This window comes from Homarus americanus, unplaced genomic scaffold (assembly GCF_018991925.1).
Source record: "Homarus americanus isolate GMGI-L3 unplaced genomic scaffold, GMGI_Hamer_2.0 scaffold6317, whole genome shotgun sequence".
NCBI lineage: Eukaryota > Metazoa > Arthropoda > Malacostraca > Decapoda > Nephropidae > Homarus > Homarus americanus.
This window is the reverse complement of record NW_024730668.1, coordinates 21,843,601-21,855,964: the sequence shown is the minus strand read 5'-3', so window position 1 is coordinate 21,855,964 and position 12,364 is coordinate 21,843,601. Positions and strand designations below refer to the sequence as shown.

Here is a 12,364-nt window from a genome sequence, read left to right as displayed (position 1 = left end):
CGTTTTCTTATCAAGGTTAAGGTAGAAAAACTGAAGCGTAAATCTGACAAACCGCACCACGTCACCTGGATCCTTCCACCTCACCGTTCTTTACCTTCCTTCCTGTTTCCTCATCCAGTAGGAATCACACCGACGTCCGCCCACTACCTCACCCACACTCGCGCCCATCTTCAACTCTCAAGACGGCCACATTTACAGTGGAGTTATCGTGTATGTTTTCACACTTCCAAAGTCATATATTATGCCTAGAAGTCCAAGCCTACACCTTCAAACTGGTACCCCCACACTCATGCCTCTACCTCCACTGCCAAGGCATTAAGGAAGGTCCCTTGACCTTGATCAGCTTGCTAGTGAATCAAAGAAGATCTCTTGACTTTGATCAGTTGATGGGTCAAGGTTTCAATGAAGACCTCCTGACCTTATTCAGTTGGTCAGCTAAGGTGTCAAGACAGGTTTTATGACCTTGATCATCTGGAGAGTTAAAGACCCCATGACCTTGATCAGCTGGAGAGTTAAAGACCCCATGACCTTGATCAGCTGGAGAGTTAAAGAAAGACCCCATGACCTTGATCAGCTGGAGAGTTAAAGACCCCATGACCTTGATCAGCTGGAGAGTTAAAGGAAGACCCCATGACCTTGATCAGCTGGAGAGTTAAAGACCCCATGACCTTGATCAGCTGGAGAGTTAAAGACCCCATGACCCCCATCATCTGGAGAGTTCCCCATGACCTTGATCATCTGGAGAGTTCTGACCTTGAGAGTTAAAGACCCCTGACCTTGAGAGTTAAAGACCCCATGACCTTGATCAGCTGGAGAGTTGAGTCAGCCCCAAGACCTCTGATCAGGAGAGAGAAAGACCCCATGACCTTGATCAGCTGGAGAGTTAAAGACCCCATGACCTTGATCAGCTGGAGAGTTAAAGACCCCATGACCTTGATCAGCTGGAGAGTTAAAGACCCCATGACCTTGATCAGCTGGAGAGTTAAAGACCCCATGACCTTGATCAGCTGGAGAGTTAAAGACCCCATGACCTTGATCAGCTGGAGAGTTAAAGACCCCATGACCTTGATCCATGACCTTGATCAGCTGGAGAGTTAAAGACCCCATGACCCCTGGAGAGTTAAAGACCCCATGACCTTGATCAGCTGGAGAGTTAAAGACCCCATGACCTTGATCAGCTGGAGAGTTAAAGACCCCATGACCTTGATCATGAGAGTTAAAGACCCCATGACCTTGATCAGCTGATCACCCATGACTGAGAAGGCATGACCTTGATCAGAGTTAAAGACCCTATGACCTTGATCATCTGGAGAGTTAAAGACCCCATGACCTGAGAGTTAAAGACCCCATGACCTTGATCATCTGAGAGTTAAAGACCCCATGACCTTGGTCTGGAGAGTTAAAGACCCTCATGACCGTGATCAGCTGGAGAGTTAAAGACCCCATGACCTTGATCAGCTGGAGAGTTAAAGACCCCATGACCTTGATCAGCTGGAGAGTTAAAGACCCCATGACCTTGATCATCTAGAGAGTTAAAGACCCCATGACCTTGATCAGCTGGAGAGTTAAAGACCCCAGTCTGCTCAGTGTGAAGAACGGTGTCCGTTTTTGTCTTTGTATTGTTTAGGAATACCTGTACACGTAATTTTTTTTTGTCAATGCGGATATGTCGTCGTGTGTGCGTGTGTGCGTCAGTATGTTTTGTTTTTGTACGTAAGAGTTTGTTTTCGTTTGTTATCTGTAGTGGATGATTGGGTTCCCTCTTTGTACAGTAACCTTTGTGTGGTAAATATGTGCGATCCCCGACGGTAGACCAACCCTTCTGTGGACTAGCATCGTGCCCAGGGAAACCCATTATAGCCACTGAATACTAAGACTTAACTGTCCAACCACCTGTGTCATACCAGAAATGTTTCTTTACATTTAACAACAACACCATATAAACGTCAAGGTAGAAAACAAAAACATAAGGAGCACCAGCAAATACTCACCTGTTGATTATAGCAGGCAGGTAACCTTTCACGTGTTGACCAATGACCATACTCCGGATTCTTAAAGGATTGTGCGTTAATATTCCTAAGCTAAGGATAACATTGAGCAACTGTTTGTAAGTCTAGTTCCACCACGCGACACCCTTAAGTTAGGTTAAGTTTGTTTAGGTTAGGTTAGTGTAACAGTGAGGACTTGGGATTTATGGTTTTTTTAGGACAGGCGTTCACGACAGCCATTTATAATATAAGGGTGATAATATATTTTTTTGCACAGAAGCATAAAGGTGAATATGAGGCTACATAGTCCCGGCTGAAGACTCGAATTGTACAGTATATCTCACTGTCAGGGCTGATGGCTGTCTCGCACACACAAACAAACCAAAGGATGGCCACTTTCCCATGGGGTTGTGATATTCCACCTTTTTGAGGGCGGGGTTTAAGCTAACCAATCACTGGAGCAGCAATTTGAATGTGACCAATTGAATCACAGGAGTCAGAATTGGGAGGAGCCTTTAGCACATCTAAGCACGCCGGCTGTGTTTTTATATAGAATCCCATCCACAGACGTTAGTGCCAAATTTACAGAGAGATCCAGCCTAGACAGACGGACGCGGAGCTATACCAGAGGCTGATTAAGACCCTCCAAGGGGAAAATTTACTACTGTAATCACATATGTGTCTGTAAGCGTGTTAGTAAATGCCCAACTTGTAATATAACCTGTCACCTGTCCCATCGCGTGTTTGAATCTCTGTCCTTCCCCAACACCTACCGGTAACTGGGTACTAGAATTATTATTATTATTATTATTATTATTATTATTATTATTATTATTATTATTATTATTATTATTATTATTATTATTATTATTATTATTATTATCATTATTATTATTTTTTTTTTACTATTATTATTATTATTATTATTATTATTATTATTATTATTATTATTATTATTATTATTATTATTTTTTACTATTATTATTATTATTATTATTATTATTATTATTATTATTATTATTATTATTATTATTATTATTATTAATTATTTCACCACTTCTCAGCCTATGAGCCATTCAGGTAGTTAGTAGTTCTTTCTTAGCTACTTTGCTATGAACTGTATTTGTCCAGTGTCATGCTAGTGCTTTAAGAATATACTCTGTGTTCAGTGACGGTCCTTCATTAACTTAAACCTGTATCCACCTCACCCTAACCTCCCCTCACCATTCTAGTTTCTACTCTCTCCCTCCTCCTCAGTGGTTAGGTATTGTGTAGCACTCACCCTCACTGTCTTCCTCCAACACTCCCCTCTCTCCCTTACCAACGGTCCGACCTCTAGCATTCACCCTCACTCTTCCTCCAACACTCCCCTCTCTCCCTCAGCCAACCTTCCTACCTCCAGCACTCACCCTCACTGTCTTCCTCCAACACTCCCCTCTCTCCCTTACCAACGGTCCGACCTCTAGCATTCACCCTCACTCTTCCTCCAACACTCCCCTCTCTCCCTCAGCCAACCTTCCTACCTCCAGCACTCACCCTCACTGTCTTCCTCCAACACTCCCCTCTCTCCCTTACCAACGGTCCGACCTCTAGCATTCACCCTCACTCTTCCTCCAACACTCCCCTCTCTCCCTCAGCCAACCTTCCTACCTCCAGCACTCACCCTCACTGTCTTCCTCCAACACTCTCCCTCACTTTCACTACCTCTCCACCATATAGTACTGAACAACAGAGAAGTAATAAATATTAGTTTCATGATCAAAGTCAACTAATGGAAGTTAAAAGTGAATTAAGATGAAAATAAGTAAATTGAACAGAATTGTCATGTTTATTATATTAGTTGGATTAGGTTAGGTTAGGTTAGGTTAGCTTAGGTTAAGTTAGGTTAGTTAAAGTTGGGTTGGTCAGGTTATTAGGTGAGGTAAGGTTGGGTTAGGTTAGTTTAGTTTGGTTAGATTAGTCTGGGTTAGGTTAGGTTAGATTAGGTTGTTTAGCTTAAAAGAGATTATGGACATCAGAGTACTTTAAAGTGGTGATGACGTGTGCTGTGCTGCCTGGCTGGCGCCGTCGTAAGTGATGTCACGCAGCGAGAAGCAATCAGGTACACTATAATTGGGTTCACTGGAGCGTCGTTTGGGAGAAACCACAAGACAGTCAGTCCTTGGCGAGGTGTAGGTCAGTTTGTCCTCCCAATGGGTCACACGGGGACCAACCTCTCTCATCTAGTTTATAAAGTTTTTCTCATGTTTGCAGTACCAATGATAAAGATCCTTCTACTATTCTTGAACATGTCGAAACTGTACAGTGCATCCTACTGGCCGTCTACAGTCAAAATAACACACGATAGTCAACATACCTACGTTAAATATAGCAGTCATTTAAAGTGCGTGAGGTGGGAGTGGGCCAGGAAGGGAGACTGGCCTCCACCTCCCGAGTTCCGAAGCCTGTCATCCCCGCCGTGGAAGAAATAACATTACAGTTTAGAGTATCAGCTGTGCTCACCCCAATATGTTATCCTCGAGTTCTTTCCGACACACCACAAGGCTAGCTTGGCTTGGCCCGTTATTACACCACTGAACCCCTTGGAACCTGAAGAGGATTTGTGGATATGGTGGGTAATATATCCTTGATTCATGACGTCACACGCAGCAACCATGGTCAGCTCTGACGTCACTGGTACACTATCCGGTTGAAAGTGAACACATAATTTCTTATTTCATTATAAGGGAACGAAAGGTACAGTAAATCAAGCATTTTTTTTATAATTTGAGAGTATAAGCAAAAACCATTATTTACATCAAGTCGAGGAGTTTAGATTACATTTGGCAGGAGGACAATTATTATGTTAAGTAACGGATGTTGGCGGGACATTGGACAACACCAACTCGGGGAAACTGATAACGGGGACCTGATCAATGAACTTTATCCTGTAAATGTGAGGGGAGGCCGCGCGCAGCGACACCCGCCAGCAAGGACATGTAACTGTGCCGGCCAGGTGTCAGGCGCCATCACGGATAAAAACTTCACCTTCACTTACTCCAGCACCACCAGATACCTGCCTCACCGCTCTCCTCACGGCGTGTTATCATCGCGGTGCTACAGTACCCTCCTCCCCCTCCTCCAAACACACACACACACACACATGACTCCACAACATGGCTTTCTGCCAGCAGCAGTAAGTGGGCCACTACCTCACATATGGTTTGCTACAAACATACCGTGTCTGTTCACATAAATTAACTTGCTGTTTTAATTAGTTAGGTGTTGCAACATTTGGACCTCCCACCCAAACACGATCACATTATAATACAGTACTGGTAAGTGTCAGTCAGCACACCTCCTCTACCCGTGTTGATACTTGCTGGCTCTCTCATCGGCACCCATTGCGAGACAGACCAATTACTTTGTTTATCAGGACACTTCACAGTGAATACGCCATGACGTGCTAACATGCTAACCCTATTGAGTGGAAATAAACGTTGTAAACAAAGCGCGTGACGTAGAGTCCCTTTGGTGTTATTTGACGACGCGAGTGATACACAACATGTGGCTTAACCTCTTTCTCACCAACCAGTCAGTCACCCACACCTTCAGTACCCAGCCAGCCCTTCCCACATTGTCACACAGTACCTCCATCCCTGCTTCCTTCCTCTCCTGTCCTCCATATTTACCGAAACACACAACTCCTCTTTCTGACCCAACCCTCTCCACCCACGCCATTCAGTGCCAGTCCCCACCTCCCCCAACACCACGCTCAGCCCCGTACTCCACCCACCCACCTTCACCAACTACCAGCTGGCCCCTCCCCCTTCCTCCCCACCCACACACTCTTGTTTACATTGAAACCAGTCTCCTTATTTATAACACACACACACACAAACACACACACACACAAACACACACACACACACACACACACACACACACTTCCTAAGTTTGATTAAACCGTCAGTTTCGCCGTTCATCCCAATGTTCAAGTTTTTATCTATGTCTTTGCTGTTCTCAGCCTTTCTTGCTCACACACACAATATTATATTTATTGAAGTTATTGTTAGTAGGTAATTATCCCTGGTTTGTATATAAGGAAAATCGTGTAGAAGCATACACTATAAGTACAGTATCTTAAAACAAAACCAAACCTTACCTGACCTGACCCTACCGAACAAAATTTAGACACTGGTTATGTTATAAGAGTAACCCACGGGTTTGAGTTGAAACAACATATTTTACGATACAGTATATGAACAAACTTTGTTATGTTACAGCTAGAAAAACCCTAAGTTATCACTTTATGGAAAAAATATAGTTTTAATATTTAATATGACAGTTATCTGTATGTGTGTGTATGTGCTGGCGCGGCTGGTTGGGGTTCCATGTTTGTAACTCCAATACTTGTCCTTATTGTATCCTAATAAGTCACTTTCCACTCGTATTATGATGCAAATTGTGATATTTGCGCATTAGTTTATGACATTTCTTATTATATAACAAACCCAGTGTTATTAACTGACACGTTCAAGATCATTGCGTGTTTCATTAAGTACAGGAAAAATGGTAACAGAAAAATGTCTGACTCACCAGTTCGTAGGGAATACTGTTGGAGACTGTTCATACTGGAGGTGTTCTTGGCGAACTTACAACTTTTATTCACAAATATATCGTTCTCTCTTCTGTCGAGTGAGGAGCGGAAGTTGCCATCACCTGGTGGAGGTGTAGAGTGTGGCGCGCCAGGGTTGAGGCGAAACACTGGCACTCCCAGCGTTATTGCCAGTGTAGCACCCCAGCCTCACCTCTACCACCCTTGGCACTGGAGCCTCGCTGTCGTTCACACCTCACTCTCACAGTCTACATCACTGCTTCACCACAAGCAAGTTTTCCATGAATATACAAGTGTTACTTGGTGCCAAGGTATTACTAGCAGCCAGGTGTTACACGGGCACTCTACTTCCGCGTTACGTTCACAATCTTCCGCGCTGGCGTTTAGGATCAAGGAATTACAGTAGATTACCTATGATTCTTATCCTCTGTATGGTCATGTCAACAGTAGGTTCATATAATATTTACTATCTTATATCACTTAAACAAAAAATCCTGATAATTCCACGTCTCAATTTAATTTCCTCAGACCGTTTTCCCGTGACTTAGGTTGCGGATAATACCCAGTCACATCCAAGAAGCGCGGCGAAAGGAAGTAGGGAGGTGTGTGGTGGCGCTCTGGAGCCAGGGGAAGGTGTGAAGCGGGAAGGAGGACTGAACGCGGTGGCCAACAGACAGTCACTGGAGTCTCCCTGGAACTGTCCCGCACCAGCACCCACGCTGACTCTACAGCTGCCGGGGGTCGCTACACACCTCACCACTTCCTTGGAATGTTTGAGGAGACAGAAAGAAAGAGAAAAGAAAATATAAAAAACGGACTTCACCATCGTTCTCCTCAGAGTCCATCGTGTCTCTGCGGATAAATCAGTCTGTCCTCTAAAAAAAAAGCGCATTACGGGAGCCTTCATTAAGGGGATTGTAAAGTGAGGCGTCATAAGAAAGGTGATGACAAGTATCGTGCCAAACCGAGGTTAGTTTAAGTTAGGTTAGGTTACGTTACGTTACGTTACATTACATTACACTACATTACGTTGTTTTGCCTAGTTCATGAAATGGATTCCTAACCTAACCTACCATACCATTCGCCACCAAATCAGTTGTCCTTATACTAGGAAAAATAAATTAAAAACACACTTAAAAGGCAACAGTGACGTCTAAATAACACTTTAGATATTATTTCAACTCGATGGGTTCTGTCGTTGTCATTTAAGGGGTAAAAAAGGGTAAAACAGGTGACATTGGGAATTATAGGCCAGGGCCGCTTGAGACTGGTGGTGTGAGTGACCTTGCACACACACACACACACACACACACACACACACACACACACACACACACACATACACACACTTAATAAGTCGATGTTAACTGGGTATTTGATCGGTTCATTAAAGTCTGCACTAGTTTATCACTATTTATGGCTCCATAGAGATGTAGTTGCCTGGCTCACCCCCACCCCCCACCTTTCCATGCTCAGTGTGTGTGTGTGTATGTGTGTGTGTTTTATGTAATAACAATAATAATAATAATAATAATCAATAAATTCAGCGGTTTATTGAAAGAACATGGCAGCTAAAAGGATGAAAATATACAAATTATATACAAGTAACATAAGTGGTACAAATATGATATATAATAACAAGGTGGGGAGAAGGTCATTCAACAGGGAATTTCAACAGTGCAAAAATAAGATTGGATGGCAGCGAACACATGTGGTCGTATGCGATTGTAGTGTCGAATAGAATTTCGCGGACGTTTACTGTAGAATCTCGGGTGGAAGTAGGAAGCGGTGTCGAGGATGGTGCAGAAGCTTTTCCCCAAACTTGCAGATGTTCCCATGGTGATGATCAGAGAGAGCCGAGAGGGTCAGTGTGATGAAAGCTTCTTGATATGTGGAGTGGGAGTGAGAGAGAATAAATACTCTTGCATGCTCTATTCTGCACCTTTTTTTTAGGTGTTTCTGTTGTGTGGCATTTAGGGAGGAAGGCCAGGCTAGAGAAGCATAGGTGAGCTTGGAAAGTATGATTGTTGAGGGTGCTTGGGTGCGAGAACTCCGAAGGACTTGATACGATGGAGGAGGTAGAGGTGAAACCTGGAGGACTTGACACTTGCACTGACATGTCCCGGGAGGGTTGGTATGTATGGCTGTGTGGCACACGGATCCTACTACATTTGGTAACAAAGCTTCATATTACAGTAATTACGCCGAAATAAATACACAGGGCAGGAACGTGCATATCTCAATATCTATCATCTGTGGTCTCAAAATGTTTCACACAGAGACTTTTTTGAGATAGTGTGTGTATGAACGAGAGAGGTATTCCCTCTTTCCCCCACCCACCCCCACCACAGACGTCCTTGCCACCACAGCAAAAACCACATGTAGACCTAACAAGGGTAAACCCCCTATACCCCCCCCCCCCTCTCTAGCCCGCCCACCACTTCCTCAAAGACACCGTATCTCAGTTGCGGGTCGTCTTGCAATTGGGGAGGTTACGACTGAATCTTGTGATGTAATGACACGACTCAAAGACCGAAGACCTGCAGACTACGTAATTCACGAAATACATGAGTTGGGAGAGTTGTGACGCCTCACTGTGCCAGGAATATATAATAAATAGAGGGGGGGGGGGGAGAGGGTGTTGGTGAGCGGCGCTGAAGTAATGAGCTGAGCGTCTTGGTTGAACTACTGTAAAGGAGAGGTGATAGTCAGAACTTCATAAGATAGAAATAGCACAAGGTTGGATATTTAACGGGGGTGATATAGTGCTCCCGAATTAAAGATAAAACTTACGGATTTTTCATGGACAGAGTACAGTATTACTTTGGTGGGTTGGAGCGTAGAAACGACCTTTGATCTATGTTAAGAGAAATTATTCACATGGACCAATCACCATCCATGTGCTCACCAATGCATACCATTCAAATATTCAATAATTCCTGTTCTAAATTAATTAGGTTTTTCATTACTACAAATACGGTATATAGATCACACTTGTCAGACAGTGTAAAAAGCTTTTTTGAATTTTTAAGCTTATCCTATCAAAGTGAAATACTTGTTGATGTTTTTACTTTAATCGATCAGAGAACATAATGATTTACCTCACATTGTTCCTTTCTCGTGTGGACAAAGATAGTAAGTCATGTCGGTCGCTTGGATGTCAGTTTGTATTGAAATAAATATGTAGTGCCCACTTCCTCATTGTTTTGATTGCTAATTAATCCTTTCAGTATGAGCTCTTCTGATCTATTTTATTCTGGCTACCGACAGACGATTTTATTCGGCTGGGGAATTTCCATCTCGTAGTCAAGATATAGACTCAAACATCCAAAATCCATTTGCTCATAAATGCCCCATTTTACAAAAGAACATCTTACTTAGAACATGAATTCATTCCCCTCTCACCCTTTTGTAACTTTATTTTCATCTGGCTAGCGCTAGACGATTCCATTTAGCTGAGGAAACTCCGTCGGTATTGTCAAAGCATTATTCTGCATTGTAATCGTCCAAACTGAGATATTGTACCCTTTCCTTTTCACCCCCAGTACCCCGTCTCCCTCCCCCACAAAAAGACACCTACCCTGACACACCCTCCCCTCTCCCTCCCGCTCACTGGGCGAAGGCTTCGAATTCAGAGTTCAGTGTTTGGGGTTCAGACCTCAGGGAGAGAGAGGGTTGGCAACGCTAGGTGGTAAATGCAGGAGTGGAGCCAACTGTATCTGTTTCAACGCTTCACACACCTGTTTCAACGCTTCACACAAACCTGCTTCAACGCTTCACACAAATCTGTTTCAACGTTTCACACATACTTGTTTCAACGCTTCACATACCTGTTTCAACGCTTCATACACTTGTCTAACTCTATAAGATTGTGTCTGAATTCTATGCAGTTGCCTCTTCGCTACACATAAATCTATCTCAACATACACACACACACACACACACACATGTCTTACTGCTTCACAGCACTGATGTAGGTCTCGAGACTGGTTTATCAGGTCTCGGTCTCGGACACCCTTGGTCTTGGGTACTGGCTCGAGACCTTTGGAAACTACAAGCTCGTGTATTGATTTTCAGGTGCAGAGAGAAATTTAAATTTAAATATTTAATTGACAATAAAAAAATTATTACATCAAAAGGACAGTGTAATATACTACTCCCACCCTCACCTTTTAGGGGCTTACAAAAGGTTATAAACGCTATAACAATACAAGAATTATCTTTACAGCATATAAGATAGATTAGTTTGACATGAATATTTTACTATGTTAAAAGAACAGATAATGTAATCTTACACAGAGTTAAATGTCATTACCTTGGAGTAAAATTTGTATACATTTCAAGAAGTATTTTAATCTTTCCATTATTAATCATCCAACAAACTTGTTTCTTCAAAGTAGTGATCTCACTGTTCCTGTATGGTTGGATTTTTTCACATCCTATTACATAATGTTGCAGTGTATGTGGATCCCTAAGATGACACAGTTGACACGGTTTACCCGCCCCTCCACTTACCGTAACTGCCAGTAATATTTGTATCCCAATCTTAGTCTCATTATAACAGTGTCAACAGATGGTAAGTTAGTCCTGTAAGTTATATTGGTGTTTTGTAAAACACAACTAATGCTGAAAACTCTCGCTAAGAGCGTTGTTCAATTGCTTTAGTTTGGGTTCAGCTAAAGAGAGAGTTACCTCACCTTAGATCTCTATGGCCCTCACCTCAGCTTCATATATATAGCCGGGCATAAACTTTAAAAAATACTCTCTAATTCATTTTCCAAGTGCAGTAATTATAACCCAATCCAGACCAAGCACTGACTGCAAGTTTTTCCGCTTTGGAAGGATCCGAATGTTACTGTAATTGAAATTAATGAGCCATTATCATGTTGTGTAGATAACCATAAAAGTTTCATCCTCAGAGCTGCTTAAGAAGTGCTCTTATCTGGCTAACCTTCAGAATAAGTGCCTTGGTTGTGCTACGTTCGCCCATCACTGATTACCGTAATACTATACCACAGTACGTACATAATCTATTCATCGCTAAACAAAAATCTACAGAATATGAGTAAAATTTTACTGCATAGAAAACAAAATTCCACCAGCCTAGTTGTCAACCCTTGCCCCACCCCGTGGTCAAGTACGTATAGTATCCCCTTCAACAATCATTTTCCCCAACACTCCGACGGCAGGCTGACAGGCTCTCACCACAGAGTGTTGACCTCCGCTTACAAGGCTCCTTGATGAATTACTTCCCAACACCTCTAGTGATCGAGCTTGATACCTGAAGACGGAGATATCGACACAATTTTCTTTCCTTACCAAGGACACATAACTCATGCGTAGCCTCGAATGATGTCATTTTGCGACGCAGAGTCGAGTTCCTGATACCAGCACCTGGTCTATTAAATTTATTTACCTACCCTTGCGTGCACTCATTGCTCACAGTGGTAGTTGAGAAAGAAAGGGGTTTTTAATGAAATCATACTAATGTAATTATTACATGAACCTTACCAGAAGACATAAACCAATTTGTGTCCAAATTGTCGAACCATTTCTAGTATTGACACCAAATCTAATATCTGAGGAAATCTCGTCTTTATAACTTTGTTTAACGGAATAATATTTATTGGTGATAATACGTGTTGTTACTGTCATAATGTATATCCGGCCCCTAATCTACTGCATAAACCTTGATAGTCTACATCCTCAGCGTCCTTAGCTATAGAAAGTGTACCGTACGTGACGTTGGCCAGCTTCTCTTTTAACTAGAACAAGGAAC

General features: G+C 42.7%; 1 protein-coding gene across 1 annotated transcript in view; it reads right to left on the bottom strand.

Moving 5' to 3' along the window:
• Positions 1-7,262, bottom strand: part of LOC121867332 — a 44,888-nt gene extending 37,626 nt beyond the window's left edge. The window contains exon 1 of the mRNA XM_042367253.1: positions 6,567-7,262. Coding sequence (XP_042223187.1) covers positions 6,567-6,600 — 34 coding nt within the window. The 5' untranslated portion in view covers positions 6,601-7,262. The remainder of the gene's footprint in view (positions 1-6,566) is intronic.
• Positions 7,263-12,364: the final 5,102 nt, after the last annotated feature.